The sequence below is a fragment of the Camelus dromedarius genome, chromosome 23 (genome assembly GCF_036321535.1).
Source record: "Camelus dromedarius isolate mCamDro1 chromosome 23, mCamDro1.pat, whole genome shotgun sequence".
In the NCBI taxonomy this organism is placed as follows: Eukaryota; Metazoa; Chordata; class Mammalia; order Artiodactyla; family Camelidae; genus Camelus; species Camelus dromedarius.
In genome coordinates this window covers 10,729,390-10,750,771 of record NC_087458.1, presented here as the reverse complement: position 1 = coordinate 10,750,771, position 21,382 = coordinate 10,729,390, and the positions used below count along the sequence as shown (strand labels likewise).

General features: G+C 41.5%; 1 protein-coding gene and 1 pseudogene across 10 annotated transcripts in view; one reads left to right on the top strand and one right to left on the bottom strand.

The window, feature by feature from the left end:
* The window catches only part of CD244 (CD244 molecule), a 29,917-nt gene that overhangs the window by 7,111 nt on the left and 1,424 nt on the right, over positions 1-21,382 (top strand). For 3 of the 9 annotated variants that reach the window (XM_010993078.3, XM_010993079.3, XM_064477905.1), the window contains exons 2-8: positions 11,159-11,482; positions 11,572-11,853; positions 13,473-13,571; positions 14,013-14,080; positions 16,231-16,290; positions 18,299-18,364; positions 20,486-20,542. In XM_010993078.3, coding sequence (XP_010991380.2) covers positions 11,159-11,482; positions 11,572-11,853; positions 13,473-13,571; positions 14,013-14,080; positions 16,231-16,290; positions 18,299-18,364; positions 20,486-20,542 — 956 coding nt within the window. Of the gene's footprint in view, positions 1-11,158; positions 11,483-11,571; positions 11,854-13,472; positions 13,572-14,012; positions 14,081-14,216; positions 14,375-16,230; positions 16,291-18,298; positions 18,365-19,929; positions 20,099-20,485; positions 20,545-21,382 lie in introns of those variants that run through there. The other 6 variants (XR_010377508.1, XR_010377510.1, XR_010377507.1 and 3 more) reach the window with 6 other exon arrangements.
* LOC105100145 (cysteine-rich secretory protein 2-like) lies at positions 9,079-10,285 on the bottom strand (annotated as a pseudogene). Its single transcript, XR_838146.3, has one exon. The product of XR_838146.3 is annotated as a cysteine-rich secretory protein 2-like (transcript).

The window sequence follows — 21,382 nt, the reverse complement described above, 5'->3', positions numbered from 1 at the left end:
GGCTGCAGCCCTTGCACCCAAGTTCTGGGCTGAGCAGGACTCACTGCTGAGTCAGCTCCTCTCCCCGACCGACCCCCATGCTGGCTGCCTTCTTCCTGTGAAGGCAATGGAGTTAATCATTTGTCCTTTGCCCTCCCTCTGCAGACTTACTGTTTCGCCCCCTTCTTTCTTAACCAGCGGAAGAGGGGCCCCAAAGCTGCCGAGCAGTAGCAACAGCAGTGGCAGCAGCCCCGGGGCCTCCTCTGACCACCGGAATCTGCTGCGGCCTCTCCGGTCTGAACAATCCACCACCTGCTGTCGGGCCTACCTCCACTTCTCACCAACATGGGAGAACTTGTGTTGAAGTTACTTTTTCATCCTGGCATTTCTTATCTCTCCATCTGGCGTAAGCGCCCCTTTGAGATGGGGCGGAGGTCTTTTTGTATCAGTCACAATACCCAGTACGGTGTACCTTGCCCACTCGCTTTCTGCTGTATCCACCCCGCCCCCCACCTCGCCTCACCCCCACTTCTGTCTGGCCCTGCCTAGCTCTGAATACCTTCCTTTGCTCCATACTGGGCTGTTGAGGGCTGCAGAAGAAAATTCAAGCACAGAGAGCAACCACAGATTGAGAACCTTTTGTTTCAGCTGGGTCCTCAGTGGCCCGGGAATCCTGGTTTCTGAGCCACAGCTTCTCCCATTCTCCAAAAGGGCGATCCCACACCTTCACCATCTCTTCAAAATCCTGTTCCTTATCACAGCCTCTATCAGCCCATGCTCTCCTTCAGAGAAATGGAGACATCCGTTAAGGATTCTGCCAACCCCACCAATTCCCCAAGTCAACCTACCTCATCTGCTCCCATAAAGAACCACATTAGCCTCTGTTCTTTGCTAGGGACCTCTCCTCCTTTCCTCATCCAGTCCTTCCCCGTGTGCTCTGAACATCACTGCTTCACCTGGGAGGTCATCCAGGACCTCCCTGGTCCATGATGACATCTCTGATCTTTCTTCTCCTGCTCCTTTTTCTGCTGGCTTTCCACTCTCAGTTCATTATCCCCCATTTAAAAAACATTGGAAAATCACCCAGTTCTCCCTTCCGTGTCTTTCTTACTACTCATACAGAACACTTCACTTCTGACACCTCTGGTCACCACATGTGTGGGTTTTTTCCCCCACACCAAGCAATTCTCTGTGACACCAGCTGAGAGTCCTGTAGTTCAACTCAATCCTGACATTATGATGCCATGGTCTTTCTTGTGATCAGCCCCCCGCCAGGAGTCATCCAGGAGTCCACCCAGAGTCACCTTAACAGAATACAAGATGCTCCTGGTGCTCTTATTACTTAGGAATTTAAAAGGGTTTTTGGAGCCTCATGTCAGGAACAGGGTTAAAGACTAAATACTAAATAAAGCAAGAGATATTTTATTGTGGGAAATTACAGGGTTTCAGAGACTCTGTGCCAGGAACTGGGGAGGAGAGACATATATATATGTATATGTATATATTTATTTCTATTATCTCACAAAAACCAAACCAACAAACCAAAATAACACCTGGTGTTCTTCCTCACTCCTCCTGTCCTGCCCTATAGATTTTTGATTTTGTGGCAAGCACTTCTGGCACCCATCCTGGAGCCCTTAAACTTGGCTTTTCTTGTTGCTCTTGAAGTTGCCTCCTGTTAAATACTCAAGATTCATCTCTAGTCTCAGCCCTTTGCTGCTGAAGTGAAGTGGAGATTTGGACGCCCATCACTTAGCCCAGCACCTGGCCAATGAAATGTGTATCCATTGGTGTGGCTCCCTCTCTATTGGGCCTTACCCTTGACCCTTCATATGACTGACATTGCTATTGCTAATTAATCAGTCTTGGAAGTTCCATATTTTCCTTTAGTACTTGCTTGTTATGTATGGAATGTGTTTCCACCTTTCTGCGTACCATTCTCTTCCAAACTCTCCCCAACTCTGCTTGCAGGGTTCATCTCTTGAATGTAATTTTATTGCTTTATCTTCTCCCATTTCCATAGTCTATGAAGGTGATGCCCTGTTTCTAGGAAATTAAGATTTATGATATGTATGTATTTCTTTGCAATCGCTGCCAATCACTAAGATCGTCTCTCTTAGTACTTCTATCTCTAACATTCTGCCTAAGATCTGCACCTTCTGCTTGATTCCTGGTCCCCAGAGGGCCTTTGAAGTTGCTGTTCCCTCTACCTGGATTTTTTTTTTTTTCCTGTAGCTCTTCCCTTGGCTGGATCCTTCATATCTTTCATTTCTTAGCTCAAATGTCACCTCCTCAGAGAGGTCTTCCCTGGCTATGAATCTACTTCTCTAGTACCTCACCTTTAAAAACTTTTTTCATGGCATCTCTGCCTCTCTGAAAGAATCTGGTTTCACTTTTCACCTATTTATGGTGTGTACCCCAAGTGGAGTGTGAATTTCATGAGAACAGGGATCTTGTTTCTCTTGCTCACCCTTTTATTCCAATTCCTTAGAGCAGTGGTTCTCAACTGGGGACAATTTTTCCCCCAGGGGACATTTGGAAATGTCTAAAAATTTGTTTTGTTTGTCATGACTAGGGCAGGGGTGCTAGAATCTAGTGGATAGAGGCCAGGGATGATGCTAAACATCCTTACTATGTGCAGGACAGCTCCCCTTTCCCCTGCAACAGGGAGTTAATAGGCCCCAAATGTCAAGTGTCGAGATTAAGATATCCCGAGCTAGAGCAATGCCTGACACACAGGGAGTATTCAATAAATACTTGTTGAAAATAGGGGTGAATAGTCTTCTTATTGTCTCAGAGGAGCTCACTGATTCTTTTTTTTTTTTAATTATTGCATTTTAAATTTTTAAAAAATTTTTTGGCAGAGGGGAGGAATTAGTTTTTTTTTTTTTTAATACTTATTTATTTATTTTTAGAGGAAGTACAAGGGATTGAACCCAGGATCTTGTGCATGCTAAGCATGCACTCCACCACTTCAGCTATGCCCTCTCCCCTGAGCCATACCCTCCCCCACCACTGATTCTTATAGATGTACCTGGAACCTAGATTTACGACACTTTCTTCATCAATCTGTAAATTTGCCTAATCTACTTTCTAGTCTATTTTACCTGTATAAGTTTTCTGATCCATGGATTTATGGCTGTTATTTGAGTAACTTAGAATCAGGAAGACTTTTCTTTTTCTTTTTTCTTTTTCCTTATTTTATCGAAGTATAGTCAGTTTACAATGTTGTGTCAGTTTCTGGTGTACAGCACAGTGCTTCAGTCATACATGAATATACATATATTCGTTTTCATATTCTTTTTCACTGTAAGCTACTACAAGATATCGAATATGGTTCCCTGTGCTATACAGTATAAACTTGTTTATCTATTTTATATATACGAGTCAGTATCTGCAAATCTCGAACTCCCAATTTACCCCTTCCCAACCCCTTCCCCTCTGGTAGCCATAAGTTTGTTTCCTATGTCTGTGAGTCTGTTTCTGTTTTATAAATAAGTTCATTTGTCTTTTTTTTTTTTTTTCAGATTCCATATATGATTGATATCACATGCTATTTTTTAGGAAGACTTTTCTAATATTTAGCCAAAAGATGAGTGCAGAAATTGTCTATATCTCCACTCTTGCTGTGGCAATGTTTATACAGTGGCAACATTCTATTAGCTCTTATCAAAGTATCTTTTACTTAGTTTAATGATCAGAACAACTCTATAAGAATTAGCAAGTACTCCTCTTTTATGTTTTATATTTTTATCAAGATATAACTTACAGTCATGTACAAAGAGTTTAAGTGAACAGCTTGATGAACATTTATATATATATGTACATGTAACCACAACCCATTTCAAAATATAAAACATTTCTAGGCTTCTTTGTGCTCCCTCCAAGATGATATTCCCTTCAAAGTTAACCAATATTCTAACCTCTCTTATCATAGATTAATTTTTTTCCTGATTTTGAACTTCATATATGTAACAGCTTTTACTATATATTTTTGTGACTGACTTCTTTATTAATAACCAGCCTGATAGGATCCACAAAAATGTCCATCCACATTTTTGCTGGTAGAACTAGTTTATTCATTTTTGTTGCTGTGTAACATTACATGAATAGAACGTGGTTAAAAGATGTCAGTTTTCCAAAGTGGTTGTACCATTTATATTCCCACTAGTAATGAATGAGAGTCTCAGTTACTCCTCATCCCTGTCAATGCTTAGAATTTTCAGTCTTTTAAATGTTTGCCATTTGGGTGGGGATGTAGTAGAGTCTCATTTTTTTCTGATATCCAACAATGTTGGGGGCCCTTTGCATACTTTTTGGCCAATTGGATCTCATTTTTTATAAAATGCCTGCTCAAGTCTTCTGCCATTTTTTTTTTTTTAAATTGTTGAGTTGTCACTTTATTTCTTACTGATTTTTAGGAATTCTTTATACACAGGCATACCTTGTTTTATTGAGCTTCACTTTATTGCATTTCACAGATACTGAGTTTTTTGTACAAATGGAAGATTTGTAGCAACTCTGTGTTGAGCAAGTCTATTGGTGCCACTTTCCTAACATCATTTGCTCACTTTGTGTCTTTGCCACATTTTGGTAATTCTCACAATATTTCAAACTTTTTCATTATCATTATATTTGTTATGGTGATCTGTGGTCAGATATCTTTGATGTCACCATTGTAATTGTTTTTGGGCACCACAAACTGTGCCCCTGTGAACTTAATTGTTAAAATGCCAACTGTTGACAAAATTAATCAATAAACAATCAATGATAAGAATAATAGAGAGTTTTATTTGAGACGAACTGAGGACTAGCCTGGAAGCCTATTTCCCAGATTACTCTGAGAAGTTGCTATGGATAAGCAAGGTTTTCAGCACAGTTTTGTATCTTGTTAGAACAAAGAACATTAGACAAGTCAGGGTTACATTTCTTCAAGGTTTAAAAAAAAAAGAACAGACCGGCACATATACAGCGAGTCAGTATGGCCTTGGCACCTGGGAATGGAGAGGGCGTCTTAATCATCAAATGAGTACCAGCATCAGTGTCCCAGCATTAGTGTCCCAGGAAGAGGGGCATTTAATCTTTACTTTTAACATGGATATTCTTTACTTCTGGCCAATGTGCTCTTTTCTTTAATAATTAAAGAAAATGTGCAATGTATGTTTGATAGGCCACGAACAGGCTAGTTTAGTTAGCATAAATTCAAGTTAACTCATGTGTAAGCCAGAATGACTTCCGTAAATCTCAGTATGTGAACATTTATTGTACCACAGCAAAAGATTAAGAACATTATATAAACTTAGTTGATAAAGTAGTGGCAGGTTTTGAGGGGATTTTGAAAGTTCTACTGTGGCATTATCTACTCTAGAGAAATCATTTGTTAAAGGAGGAGACAATCGATGGTGGCAAACTTCATTGTTGTGTTATTTTAAGAAATTGCCACAGCTAGCCTATCTTCACCAACCACCACCCTGACCAGTCATCATCCATGAACACTGAGGCAAGACCTTCCATCAGCAAAAAGATTACAACTTGCTGAAGGCTCAGATGATGGTTAGCATTTTTTAGCGATAAAGAATTTTTTTTTTTAAGAATTGTTAATTAAGGTTTGTGCACTGTATTGTTCTTTATAGACATAATGCTATTGCACACTTAATAGACCATAGTATATGGTAAACATAACTTTTATATGCATTTGGAAACCAAAAATTGTGTGGCTTTCTTTATTACAGTATTTGCTTTATTGTGGTCTGGACCTGGAACTGTGTTATCTCCAAGGTGTGCCTGTGTTCTGGATATGAGCTCTTTATTAAATATATGTGTTGCAAACATTTTCTCTCAGTCTGTGTCTTGCTTTTTCACTCTTTTTATGTTATCTTTTGCCAAATGGAAGTTCTAAGTTTTAATGAAGTCCAATGTATTAATCTTCTTTTATGGTTAGCAATTTTTTTTGTCCTGTTAAAAAAAAATTGTCTACCGCAAGGCATAGAAAATAATCTCTTATGATTTCTTCTAGGAGCTTAAATTTTAGCATTCATATTTACATCTATGATATATTTTGAATTAATTGTTACATGTGGTGTGAGGGAGATGTCAAGATTTGTTATTTTTTTCTTATGGATATCCAACTGAGTCAATATCATTTTTTTTAAAAGACCATGTATGTCTAGACTATTATATCCCACTGACTATTTTTCTATCCTGGTAATAATAGCATACTGTCTTTAATTTTTGAAGTTTTATAATACCTCTTGATATTGGGGGGTGAAAATCTAGTTTTGTTCTTCAAGATTGCCTTGTCTATTCTATGTTCTTCACATTTCTATATACATTTTAGAATCAATTTGTCAATTTCTATGAAAATAACCTGCTAGGATTTTAACTGAAATTCTTTTAAATCTGTAGATTAATTTAGGGAAATACTGACATCTTAACTATAAGTCTTCCAATAAAAACAAGGTATACACCTCTATTTATTTGACTCTAAATTTTTCTCAGAAATCTTTTGTTGCATTAAGTATATGGGTCTTAAACATTTCTTGTTGAGTTTATTTCTAGGCATTTGATTTTTTTGGTACTGTTGAAAATAGTAATGTTTTCAAAATTTCATTTTTTATATGTTTGTGCTAATGTATAGCAATACAAGTAATTTTTATGTAATGACCTTGTATCTAGTAACCTTGCTAAACTGACTTAATACATTCAAAATAATTTTTCATATAACCCTACATACACATTTATATCATATGAATAATGACAGTTTTACTTATTCATTTCCAATTTTTATTCTTTTCATTTGTTTTCTTGTTCTGTTGAACTAGCTATGACCTCCAGTACATTGCTAACTGAAAGGGATGATTATCAAGTCCTTGTCTTATTCCTGAAATCAGGGGAAAAGCATTTTATATTTTATCATAGAGTATGATTTTAGCTGTAGTTTTTGGTACACACTTTAATTGGATTGAGAAAATTTCCTTCCATTCCTAGTTAGGTGAAAGTTAAAAAAAATCATGAATGTGTGTTGAATTTTAACAAATATCTCTTCTGTACCTATTAAAACTATCATTTATTTTTCTCTTTTGTTCTGTTAGCATGTTGAATTACATTCACTGATTTTAAAATGTTAATAAACTTTAAATACTTGGGATAAATCTCACTTGTTTAGGATATATTATTCTTTTTATACACTGCTAGGTTCAGTTTGCTAATGTTCAATTTGCATTTATGTTCATGAGAGACATTAGCCTGTAATTTTCGTTTTTTGTTAGGTTGTTATCAAGTTTTGTTATCAGGGTTTTACTTAAAAAAATGAGTTTCTATTCTATGTAAGATGTTGGTATTAATTCTTAAATGTTTGGAAAATCCACCAGTGAAGCCATGTGGAAGATTTGTAGGGAGATTTTAAAGTATGGATTCAACTTTAATGTATTTAGCACTCTTTAAATTCATTTTTCTTCTTGTGTCGGTATTGGTATGCATACTTTGGAAGAAATTTTAGCCGTTTAATTTTTTCCAAGTTTATTGACATAAAGTTATTTATAATATTTTCTTCTTATTTTAATGTCTGCAGGATCCCTAGTGATATCTTTTTCCATTTCTGGTATTGTCAATTTATTTTCCCCCTTTTCTTTAGATTTTGCTAGAAATATATAAATTTTAACTTTTTTTATTTGAAGAATTTACTTTTGGCTTTACTGATCTTCTCTGCTCTATATTTGCCTTCTTCTATTCCATTGATGCCTGCTCTTAACTTTATTGTTTCTTTCTTTGGGTTATGATTATCATCATTATTATAATTACTGTTCCTTTTATTGGTTTATTGAGATTGAAACTTAGATTATTGACTTGCAAACTTTCTTCTTTTCTAGTATATAAATTTAAAGCTGTACATTTCCATCTAAGCACTGCTCTAATTGTATTCTATGCTTTGATATTCATTATTACTTAGTTCTAAATATTTTCCAAATCCCACTGGGATTTGTTCTTTGACTCATGGGTTTTTAGAAATATGATGTTGGGGATTTTCTGGTTATTTTCTGGTTTTGGTGTCAAGGTATAACTTTATAAAACTAGTTCAGAAGTATTATCTTTTTCTATCTCTGAAAGGATTTGTCTAAGATTGGAGTTATTTCTTTTAAAACATTTGGTAGAATAAACTAGTGAAATCAAGTAGGCTTGGAGTTTACCTTACGAGAAGGTTTTTCAATATCAACCCAATTTACTTAATAGTAGACAATTTTCTATTTCTTCTAAATTTTAAAACTTATTGACATAAAGCAGTTCATAACTCTTAAGATCTTATTAACATCTATAAGTTCTATAGTGATGTCTTAAGAAAATTCCCAATATTGTTTTTTGTACCTTGTCACATTTCTTTTGATCAGTCTATCTTTGCACTAATGTATCTTAATTTTTTTATGAATAAAAATGGTTCTACTGTATAACTGTTTTCCATTTCCTCTTTCTCTGCATCCACTCTCTCTTTTTTCACTTAATTTGTTCTTTTTGTGGATTCTTGAGGATGATGAGATTGACAGCTTATTTTCAGCCTTGTTATTTTATAACAATATATTTAAGACTGTAATTTCCTCTCTAATTGTGGCTTTAGCTGCATCCCATAAGTTTTTATATATAATATTTTCACTATTAATTAATTTAAAATATTTTCTGATTTGTATTATGATTTCTTCTTTCACCATTAAGTTCACTCAAGAAAATAGGGATTTTTAAAAAATGTGTATTTCCTTATGTTGATTTCTAGATTTAAAATTACTTTATGGCTCAGCATTTGGTCAAATTTTGTAAATGTTCATGGACTCTTGAAAATAATGGCAATTTTTTATTGAAGTATAGTAGATTTACAATATTGTGTTAGTTTCAGGTGTACAGAAAATTGATTCAGTTTTATATATGTATAGTTTATATATTGAATTTATTTTGTATTTATATTATATTTCATTATAGGTTACTACATATTGATATTGAATATAATTCCCTGTGTTATATAGTAAATCTTTGTTGCTTATCTATTTTATATATAGTAGTTTGTATCTGTTAATCCCCTACTCCTATGTCCCTCTCTCTCTCCACTTCAGTAACCATAAATTTGTATTCTATGTCTGTGAGCCTATTTCTGTATATAGATTCATTTGTATTATTTTTCAGATTCCACATAGAAATGATATCATATAGTATTTGTCTTTGTCTGACTTACTTCACTAATTATAATATTTTCTAGGTCCATCCGTGTTGCTGCAAATAGCAATATTTAATTCTTTTTAATGGCTTTATAATATTCCATTGTGTATATGTATACATACACACACCACATGTTCTTAAGCCAGTTGTCTGTTGACGGGCACTCAGGCTAGCTATTGTAAACAATGCTGCTATGAACACTGGGGTTCATATATCTTTTTGAATTAGAGTTTTCATTTTTTCCAGTTGTATATGAGGGAGTGGGATTGCTGAATCATATGGTAGCTCTATTTTCAGTTTTTTAGGGAATCTCCTTACAGTTTTCCAGAGTGGTTGTACCAATTTACATTCCTACCAATAGTGTAGAAGGATTCCCTTTTTTTCCACACCCTCTCCAGCATTTTTTCTTCAAGGAATTGCAGTTACTAAGGAGACTGTTATCCTGGCAAGTATTGGTGCCTAGTCCATTGTCGCAGTTACCAGGGCAGCTGGCACAAGGTGTTCCTTGCTGGTAAGGTGTATTCTTTTTACTCACTTTATTGCCAGCAGGACAATATTGGCAAACATAGTAGTATCTAAGACTGTCTTGATTAGGACAACAAGCAATTCCACATCCAGCAAGGTAGGATGAGTACCAGACAGGCTGGGTATAATATACAACGACTGCACTGAAACTCTTCAGTTCTGCACCACAGACAAAATTGTGGCATTCTTCACACCAGCTTTGGGTCGCATCTGACTGGGCAGTAGAGTCATCTGACACGTAGAAATTCTCACCACATTTTGTACTGGTCTATCGGTCATCTGGATTACCGTGTTCTAAAGCACACTGGTTTGCCCACTTCTGGGCATTTGCTGTGGCGTCTCTGCTCCATTTCATCTTTAGTATGTTGCTGGCAGGTGGAGAGATGGATTTCCTTAGCTCATTGTGTTTATTTACAATCTCTCTTTGGACTTCCATTTGAGTAGTTAATGAAGTAGTAAAGGATGGATCTTTTTCTTCAGTGGGGAAAGATGGTAGCAGCACTGTAGCTAGAAACAGCACTACTGGGAGTAAAGCCATTGTGTTGGTTTTCAGAGCAGGATGAAGTATCTGCTTTATTTGGATGGTTGCAAATGGAAAAGCACTGTGCCCTTTGTTGCAGGTGTTTTAAGATCAGGATGGCATGGTTCTTCTAGGGTGTCTTCAGAAAGAGCATGGCGTATGGTTTCATAATCCCAGGCTCCAGAGCTCAGATCTTCCTGCTGCAGGGATGGGAGCCAGAGGCACTGACTGCCTATTTTTCTTTTTTAATTGTTTTCTAGGGAGCAATCCTTGTGGGTACTTTCTAGTAACTAAAAAATTGGCAAACATTAGTGAGCAATGACTGCAGTCCTATGTGCAAAGTGCTGCAGGAAAGAATTATGAATATAACTCAATGGGGGAACAGAGGAGGGAGCTGTGAGTTCGGCTTGGAATGTTTCTCTTACTGGGTCTGGCCATTGTTGGTTGCCTCAGTGCTGCAGGGAGGGAGTCACATCAGATACAGTGTTTATAATACTGTAGCTAAAAATTCATCTCCTGAAGCCAAATTGACTGGATTTTAAGCTCCTCTTTCTTGCTGTGTAACTTGGATCAGTTACTTTTAAATTCTAACTCAGTTTCCCCACCTGTAAAATGAGGATGAGACTCTTTTAGGGTCATTGTAAAGTGAAATAGTTAAAACATGTAAAATCTTTAAAACCTGCCTGTCCCATAATAAGTACTCAGGAGATGTGAGCTATTACTACTGGTCTGTGGCCCTTCAGACTTCGGCACAGAGCTGGGGAAGAGGGGAGGCAGTTAAGGGAAATGCATGTTCAGGGTCTCTTAAACTCTAGGCTCCTCCTTCATATCCTCATCCTCTTGGCCCAAGGGAAGTCACATCTAACTGCTCACAATGCTCAGGCCTGATACCCTGCCTTCCACGTTCAGTCTGGTTCTCTTCCCTGTAATCCCTAGATTCTGCTGAGCATGTGGCTGGACTCTCAGGAGAATCTGTCTGGTTACAGCCCCTCAGCACACAGATGAAAACATACTCTGTTCATTGGAAGATGAAGCCGCCCTCAGATTTAAGCTATCTGATACTTTATTGGAAGAATGATTCTGGTGTGATCCATGTGGAGCAGCCTTCGGATCGTTTCAAAAATAGACTCAATTTTATGATCGAGGACCTAACTCTTCACATCAAGGCAGCTCAGCAGCAAGACAGCGGGCTCTACAGTGTGGAGGTCACCAGTGACACTGGGAAGGTTTGGAGACAGAAGTTCCAGGTTTCTGTATTTGGTGAGTCTCCAGGACAGCTCACCCTGCACCTCTGACTCCTCTAGGGCTTGTGTTTCCAGCCCATTTCTGATCAGAATCTCTGCTTCCAGATCATGTTGAGAAGCCCAGCCTGCTGGAGAAGAAAAAGACCCTGGACAGAGGGATGTGCCAAGTGACTCTGTTCTGCTTGGTCTCCGGAGGTGGTGATGTTGATGTGAGCTATACTTGGTATAAAGGGACTGAGCTGATCCAGACACCAAGGAACCTCACTGAACTGGAAGTGCAGATTGATGCTGATGGTTTGCATATATATACCTGCAATGTCAGTAACCCTGTCAGCTGGGCAAACCACACCCTCGAACTCACCCAGGGCTGTCAGAGTGGCCACCGGAGTAAGTGGAGCACTTTGGGCTGTAACAGGGGCTGGAGGTGTTGGACCCCCCAACCAGGCTCATGTGCAAGGGAGGCTTGGGTGTGAGACCCCTTGGCTGCCTCTTCCAATGCTTTGCAGCCCTTCCCCAGAGAGATAGTGGCCTCTACGCACACAGCTCCCATAAAGTCAGGGCCGTGTTAGTCTGTGAAGAATTGTATCCCCATAAAGATTGTCCTTCTGGGAGATGCGAGTTTCTCCTTCACATAGAGAATGCTTAGTTATTTGGTGAGTCACAGCCCTGCTGATCATTACTTTCTTTTTCTGAGAGACTGATAGAGACTATTTCCTCCTCCTGAGTGGTAACTCCCCCAAGCCACATAGTTTCCCACGAGGTGACTATGCTGTACACAGTACCCTGGGTCATGGGGTCATCGGGGTGAGGCTGGGGGTATCTGGAAGAGTTTTTTTTTTCCTGCTTATTCTCATCCTGAGAGCTTTCCTGAGTTAAGTTTACACCACCTTTTATTAGGTAAACAAAGACTTAATATGCCATCAGCATGAGCATCACAGGGAAAAAACAGCCTTCCGTCCCCATCCTTAAGGAACTTACAGCCAAATGGGACAAGGAACTAAGCACTTATGGGCAAAAAAAGAAACAAACAAGTTGAGGTAAAGTGGAGTGACAAGGACACTGACTCTTGGTTCATGCCAGCCATGGCTTCATCATTCACTAGCTCTGTGATCTCAAGCTGATTCATTAACCTCTCTGAGCCTCAATTTTTCTTTCAGGTAAAATGGGATTGATAATAATAAGTACCTAACAGGAATACTGTTAAGATTGAATGAGATAATGTTTGTAAAGAGCCCAGTCAGCTGGCACCTGGAACTTCTCCCCACGTGGGCTGGGTTATGCATCAGGCTACATGTGTGACATACATGTTAAATGTAGACATTTAAATGAAGGAGAGGGGAGGATATAGCTCAGTGGTAAAGTGTGTGCCTAGCAAGCACGAGGTCCTGGGTTAAATCCCCAGTATCTCCATTAAAAATAAATTAATTAATACAACCTAATTACTGCTCCCCTAAAAAAAAAGGTATGCAGTGCTATATGTCAATTATATCTCAGTAAAACTGGAAGGAAAAAATTTTTAAAAATAAATGAAGGAGAGCAGTGAAGGCAGGAGTAGCAGAAAGCAAAATGGAAGACTTGCTTGGCATATAGTAGGTATGCAACAAATATTTGTTGAGTTAAAAACAAAAGAGTGGATAGATGTAACATTTGCTGTGCCAGATGTTTTACATATATTAGAGCCTGAAATTAACCCCCATGTGTAGATAACATTATTCCCTGCTTATAAGAGATAAAACAAAGTCTCAGAGAGGTTAAGGATGTTGCCCAAGGGCACAGAGTTTACAGATTTAGACTTGAGCCAGTGTGTACCCATGCTCTTAGCATCTCTCAGAGGAGGTCACCCAGTTGAGTGAAGAGACCACCTTGATGGTGAATTCACAGGGTTTGAGGAGACCAGCCACTGGAGAGAGGACTGTGGGTTTTGAGATAGCCCCTGTAGCAGACAGGTGGGAGGGGAGAACAGAGAGGGCTCAGCGCTCAGGACTCGTGCCTTCTGTATCCCTCAGACTTCATCCTTCTGACCGTATTGGTGAGTGTCGTGTTTCTCTTAATGGCATTGTTCCTCATCACCTTCACCTGCTGGAGGAGGAAGAGAAAGCAGTCACGTAAGTGGAGGGTCCCTAAGAGGTGCTGTTGCCTGATTTGACATCCCCAGCGGCAGGGACTTGGGAGCACAGGACCTGCTCCCTTTTCCCGGGAGCACTGAGATGTGTGTATCTGGTCAGGGGAGGGGAAGCAGTAGCTGCTGGGCTCCTTGTGCAGGTTTGTGCCTCCTGGGGTGGCTGCTGGATGTTTACAGTCTGGTCCTCAGTGTGCAGACTTACCTGCAGTCTGCCTGGCCTGATGGAATAGATATGTCAGGAGAGGGTGCCGCCCCTGTGCTCTCTGGGCATCCTGGGAAGAGTGCTAACCTACCTCCTTTCCAGAACTTTTCTCAAGGTCTTGACCATCTAGGAATGGAGGTGGGACTGTCAAAAGCAGAAACCTGGACAGGTTGCCCTCTGCAGATCTCTGCAGCTCTTTTCTTTGCTTCCTTCCTCTCACAGAGACCAGCCCAGAGGAAGTTTTGACAATTTATGAAGATGTCAACCACGTGCAAGTCAGGAGACAGCAAGTACGGCACCCTTGGGGCTGGGGTTTCTTTCAGCTAGTCTGGAGGATGCTCTTGGGAGACTGACTATTCAGAGCAGGAGGACAAAGAGAACAGGACTGCTGTCCTGAGTCCTCCTCATCTGGCCTTTCTCCATCAGCCTCCTAGCTCTGGCCCTGGAGGAAAAGAGGAAAACACGGGAGCAGAGAAGATGACAAGCCAAAAGGGCATCTTGGTGCAGAATCGCACCGACTGGGAAGGGATGGCACCCTGGGGTCCTCATTTCTGCCCGGTCTCATTAGCTGGGCTAAGCCCCAGGTAGAGTCCTATCTTCCTGTATTTTGTGTCTGACCATAGATTCTTGTGTCCCTGCAAGTCCAAGTTTACTTTTGTGGGTCTTTGATTATGGCTCAGGCTAGGGAGGGTGCCAGCCTGACCAGCCAAAGCGCAGGAGTTTTATAGCTGTCTTGGTGGTGGTCTGTACTCTCAGCATTTTGGGAAGAAGAGGCCTGAATCTGGCTGAGATGCTAGAGGAGTAACCAGCTTAGCACAAAGGTCAGCTGCTCCGGGAACCTCTCTGGCTAGTCAGTCTCTGCAGGCAGTGGCCAACTCTGCCTGCCACCCAGAGGTGTTGAAGAGGAGGAAACTGCAGCAGGCCCGCAGGGCCCCCTGCTGCTCTGACCCGAGCGGGACAGGATGTGGTGGCAGGCCTGGGGGAAAGGCAGCGCCCAGCTGAACTGCCAGGTAGGAAGGGTGGTGGGCGTGGGAAGGAAGGGCCCTCTTCCCACCCCCATTCCTGGTGTTCAGCCTTGGGGTGTGAGGCAGGAAGTCCCAGCAGTGGGGCTCTTCCGCCCTCATTACACACTGCAGCCCTGTAAGGCCTCCTAGAACTGAGAAGCAGCTTCCTTCAGGTGTGGGCTCAGAAGGAACTAGGAAGCAGGGCAGCTCCACTGGCCTGTGTTCTTGCCCCACCCGTGGAATACTGGGGCCTGACAAACAGAAGGAGACTGTCTCTCCCATTGCCACTGGACGCTGGCACAAATTCCTGACAGCAAGTGCATCTGCCTCCAGCCACTGACACCCAAATGCTTGGTAAAAACAGCCTTTCCTCCCCCACAAAATGAAGATGGCTTTAGAGTAGGTAAACGGAGGTGAATTCAAGGGAGAATAACTCCTGAGAGTAGAAGAAACCTCTTGGGGATTCAGGCTTGTTGCTCTGCATCTGACACAAGGCTTCCTCCCTCCGTGGCCTGATCTCTCCCTGGCCTGCCCCTACTGTCCCCAAGATTCTGCTTGAAGGTCTAAATCTCAAGTTTCACATGGTCTCACTTTGGGGCCTAGCTTCGACCTTTCCGGAGACACTTCACTCAGGTCTGGGCAGAAGAGAAAAGCAGAATCTCCTGTGTTTTTGTCAGATGCCCATGACTCTCCAGCCTCCAAGGATGGCTGATGTTTCTCTTCTTCTCTTAGCTTCTTCCTGCTTCTGGGGGTTCAGTTTCTTCCTGGTCTAATGGACCCTACTGGTCTCCACTGGCTACCCCTTGGAGCCCTAACTGGCAATGTGTGCTCAGAGGGGAGCAGCATCAAAAGCCTCCAGTCCCATCTTGGGTGGGGCAGGACTGAAGAGGGAAGCAGGAGGGGCATGTGCTCCTGCCTTTGGTCTGGGGTCCCCGGCTCCACCCAGCACCAGAGCTGCCCAGGGGGCTGGCTTGGGGCCAAGAGCAAGCTGGCCGCCAAAGCTGGACCTAAGAGAAGGGGCTTTAAAACATTTAGAGTCCCCGAATCTCAGTGTCCTTTGGTAAGTCTCAGATCACAGCCCTTCTCAAAGCTCAGCCCATTACCAGTAGTTACGTGGCAAATTTAGTCAGAAAGTCAGCAAAGGCAAGTTTCTAAGTTACCAAGATATAGAAAGTGACAGGACACCCCGTGGGCAGGGTCACTTGATGCAATCCCTCTATACCTGGGCAGTTCCTCCCTCCTGACACTCACTGCTGCTCGGTGAGTCGTTCCTTCTACTGTCTCTCTTCATTTTGAGGTGACCATTGACCACCTCCCTGCCCCCCAGGCTCCTGGGAGCCCCTTTTCTTGTGCTGTCTCTCCCTCTTCAACCCAAATCTGGACAGACACAGCTGTCTGCTCATGTGACCCATGTCCCTTTACTATTTCTTGTGCAGGAGCAGAAGCCAAACTCCCCTGGAGCAGGGAACACCATCTACTCTGTGATCCAGTCCCAGGTACCACTTTGGTTTCTCGAATCCCTTCCATACCTGTCCACGGGGCTTCCTCACACCCCCTAGAAACTCACACCCTTGAATGGCAGAGTAAGACCTTGGTGCTCCTGGAATCCAGGAGACAGCTTGGCCTCAGCTGTCTTAAGCTTTTTGTAAAGATGAGTGTAATTCTGGAGTGTCTTGTCAGCTGAACAGAGGTGGAAAGTCTAATGCAGGGTTTTTTTTTTTTTTTTTTAATGAATTAAATCTGAGCATCATCTTGGGGACTCCAAAAGTTTCCATTGTTACCTCCAAATAGAAACTATACCCAACAAGATGAAAAAAGTAGATATTTGCTTAACAAATATGTGCCACGCCACATTTATAAAGTCTTTTTTGGCGGGGGGAGGATTAGGTTTTGTTTATTCACTTATTTATTTTTGAACCCAGGACCTCGTGCATGCTAGGCACGCACTCTACCTCTGAGCTGTGTCCTTCCTCTCCCTGATGCAGACATTCTTTTTCCTTCCATGCCTGATAGCAAGTGTGGTCCAGATAAAGTTGGTAGGAGGAGGAAATTTGTCCTGGGGCTCATCTTCTATTTCCCTCCCTGCTGCTTTCAATTCTTGGGGACCTCGTTCTCCCATCCCCGCCCTTGACTATACCTGTTTTCAGGAAAGAATGCATCTGTGTTTTTCTCTTTTACCTTATTATGACTTGATAGTAACATTTATAACGCTTAATATGCCTGTTTTCTTAATGAATCACACAAAACCAGCTCATGAAGTAGGTCTAATACAAACCCTATTTCACAGCTGAGGAGACAGACTCAGAAATGAACTAACATGCTCAAGGCCACGTCGCTGGGTGGTGGCAAAGCTGAGCCAAGCGGTTTCTGACTCTTTACTCCATCTCTACCTACTTCATTTCTAACATGCCGGTATTGTAGAAGTTCACATAAACCGGAGAAGCAGCCTCTAATACTGACTGCTAAAATGCCATTATTGATAACCCAGACCGCCCCAAGCTCTCTCAAGAGAAATGCTGCTCCCTGGTGGCCAGTGATGAAAATTTCTGATAAAAATGACTTTTTTTTTTTTTTGAAGAATTAAGACTTGGAGCAGCAATCTCTTCAGCTTGGAGGCTAAGCTACTGGACAAAGAAAACTCTTGGAGAATGGTTATAGGCTTCAGAGCAAGATCAAGAAAAGAAGGAAGAGGAAGAGGGAAGGGGAAGAAGGGAAGGGAAGGCAAAGGGGAAGGGAGGAAGAGAGGAGAGAAATGGAAAAGAGAGGAAGGAGGGAGGTGCCCAACCACTCAGTGCCTCTCTGAAATTCCCAAGCTGGGTGTTGCCTCCTCCTGCTCCCCCTAAGAGAACATGATTCACTGATAGAAGGTCAAAGTCAAAGAGCCTCCAGGAGAGATGTAAGAGCCATTGATATCTGCCAGTTTCCTGGCTTTAGCCACATTGAATTCTAACAAGAAAAATTTGAATAAATGCAAGAAAGAGTTCTTCTCACACTGAGATGTTGGTAAGAATGAGATGCCTCCTTTGGGGCATCTTAAAAAGAAGATGGTTACCTGCCCTTGAGGACACCTGGTTCAGGTCCAGAGAGGAGAGGCATGTTGCCAAAGGGAGATAGTGATGTACTGAGGAAAGAACCTTGGAGAATCTGGGGTTTACATCGCACTTCTCCTGTGAGCACACTCTCTGAATTGGGCTGTTTACCCTTTTTGAATCTCATCTGTAGAATCGGGCCTATTAAGGTGATTCCTCTTTCATAGGAGCATTATAAGGGTTGGGGAAAATATACATACAGAGTAAGCACTCAGCAAGTAGCAGCTATCTTTAATGACGGAGTGGGACTAGCATTCAGCTTGTCTGGCATCCTGACTATTCCAGGGTTCTTTTCACTAACGCTTAAAGCTTCTGTCTGGGCAAGGCTGAGGGGGAGGAATGGAAAGGATGCCTACCTCCCCAGGGTTGTGCTGGATCTATGCTTCTGAAATGGTTTTATTTCTCTTCTCATTAGTCTTCTGCTTCCACATCACAAGAAACTGCAAATACATTGTATTCATTAGTACAGTCTTCTTGGAAGGTAAGTCTCCTCCATGGGGGTACTGTTTATGCAAAGATGCATTTTAGCTTGAGCATATGCAGGCATGTGTTTGCAGAGGGTGTGTGTGTGTGTGTGTGTGTGTGTGCTCGCGAAGTTCTGAGAGAGCTGTCTTCCACTGTGTGTATCCTGAGTAGCTTCTGTTAAATGACTGTGTTTAAATGTTAATGGGTCAACTAGAAATGCCTTTCTGGTTCTGTTTGGAGAAAAAGAGCAGCTCTGAGTCTAGGAGAAGAGTGGATTGAAGGCGTCTCCAAGAGTTTCTGTGGGAGGCAGAGGGCAATCAGAGACACAAGGGGGTGGTTTGTGCTGAGGGACCATGGAGTCCTCAGTAGACCAGTTGAGGCTACAGTGAGAGATACTGGTGAGGTTTCCAGGGCATATAGCCTGGAGCTAGAGGGTTAGATTGGACTTAGAGATACACAATGTTGACTTTCAGGGAATCAGACAAAGGTTCTGACCAGTCACCTGTTTGTGGAGGCCTCCAGGCCAAGGCAACCAGTCAAGGTCCCTTTGAATCTTGCTCCAAGCTGAGCTCACAGCTGTTATGTGTGCCTGGAAGCACAAAGTTGGATATCCTAGTGCCCAAAGGCATCTTTCCACTTTGGGTGGGAGGGAGGGAAGTGGGAAGAATGATATTTCCAAGGCTGGAGTCACATTATGAAGCCAAAACCTTACCATGGTGTTATGGGAAGTTGGGAGTCTGCCAAACTGTGGAAGTGCGGAGTACATGCAGGTCAGGAATCATGTGTTTGTGTCAAATGGGGAAGAGGTTCGGGAAGACTTTCAGATGTTTTGTCCACCCTCCTTCCAATAAGTCATCCAGTCAACTTGGATTCCACCATGAGAGGTATTTATTTTTGAATTGTATGCTGTAATTCATGGACGTATAGATGGTCACAGGCACCACCATGATCACATGGTTCAGTATTATGTTATGGAGACTCTGTATACTACTGAAAGTGCCTCTGAGATCAGTGTGTGCAGTGCTTCTCCATGTTCAGAGTATGTGCTAGGGTTGGTACTTACGTATGTGTCGGAATTCTTTACCCAGGGGGTGTTTATGTATGCTACGTGTTGAAGAGATACATGGTTTGAGGCAGTATTTGTATTAGATTTGTCTGAAGGATGTGTGTGTGTGTGTGTGTGTGTGTGTGTGTGTGTGTGTGTGTATGCTGGGAATAGGGGTATGTATGAATTTTAGGGGTATGTGGGTGTGGGATACTAAATTCTGACTTTGGCTCAGAAATGTTATATCATAGGCAAGTATGCATTGTGCCTTCTTTGGAGACCAGAAACACCCTTGTTTACTTCCAGGGTAGAAAATGCTATTCACTTCTGGCTGAGGATACTTCAGGGACTTTCTGGGCCCCGAGTTTCTTTTGGGACCTCTCACATTAGGAGTGAGACTCCCTTGCTTTCTTCCTTTCCTTCCTTTTTATTGAGGTATAGTCAGCTTACAATGTGTCAATTTCTGGTGTATGGCATAATGTTTCAATCATACATATACATACATATATTTGTTTCCATATTCTTTTTCATTATAGGTTACTACAAGATATTGAAGATATTGAATATAGCTCCCTGTGCTGTACAGAAGAAACTTTGTTTATCTATTTTTTATATACTAGTTAATATTTGCAAATATCGAACTCCCAATTTATGCCTTCTCACCGCCTTTCCCCCCCAGTAACCATAAGATCGTTTACTATGTTTGTGAGTCTGTTTCTGTTTTGTAGATAAGTTCATTAGTGTTTTCTTTTTTCTTTTTTTGGATTCCACATATGAGTGATACCGTATGGCATTTTTCTTTCTCTTTCTGGCTTACTTAATTTAGAATGACAATCTCGAGGTCCATCCATCTTGCTGCAAATGGCATTATTTTATTCCCTTTTTATGGCTGAGTAGTATTCCATTGTATAAATATGCCACAGCTTCTTTATCCAGTCATCTGTCGATGGACATTTAGGCTGTTTCCATGTCTTGGCTATTGTATACAGTGCTACTATGAACATTGGGGAGCATGCACCTTTTCTAATTAGAGTTAGGAGCGGGACATTCCTTAACTTGAAGTTAAATACTCTTTATCCTCTGAATTTCTAGTCTGGATCCAAGAAGAGGAGCCCCAGCCCTTCCTTCAGTAAAACTATCTATGAAGAGGTAAGATTCTGGAACTCCTTCTGATTGGGTTTAGTGCTCATAGCATGGACGTGAAGTTGTACACTTGTGAAAAGTCATCTATAGAGTCTCAGTGCTATAGGGATTTTAGGGACCTTCGAATCCAAATCTTCATTTTAGAGACAAAGAAACTGAGGTTCAAAGAGATGGTCTAAACTGAGGTCCTATCCTGTTTTGGAGTTTGACTCTCACTGAGTTCCCAGTTGTGGGCCATACACTGGACATCTTTCCTTTCCAAGGGTGTGTGTGTAGGGGGATGGGGAACAGAGAAGGGACGATAAATGAATCTAAATGATTTTCTCAAATTAGCAATTAATTGGGTAGCATTCTAGGACATAGATGATTTTCAGTTGCTGTTGGGATAAACACTGCATGAATGTGAGCACTGAGCTGGTGGATGAATTGATTCCCATCAGGCCATGTAGGGAATGGAAAATAAGGACTCAATTTTATTGAGGGCTTATTATATATATGGTAGCCTACCAGTGGCTTCATGTGAACTCTCATTTAATCCTCACAGAATGCTATGAGGTAGGTAGAATTATCCTTTCCATTTATACCTAGAAAATTTAGGGCATGGAGATTACCTGACTCATCAGCCTCATATTACACCCAAGATTCCACCTGTGGCCCAATAAAGATGTTGCCACCGGGTCACAAGGGAGAAGGTAGATGGATGCCTCCCTGGGATTCCTGGCACTTCTGCTGTAGCCACACATTAAGGCCAACTGGACAGTCCAGGGCTGTAGAGGACACCGTGTGGGCTGAGGCAGTCTAGGTGGGTCATGAAGAAACTCAGTGTGGTTAAAAAGCACTAGAACT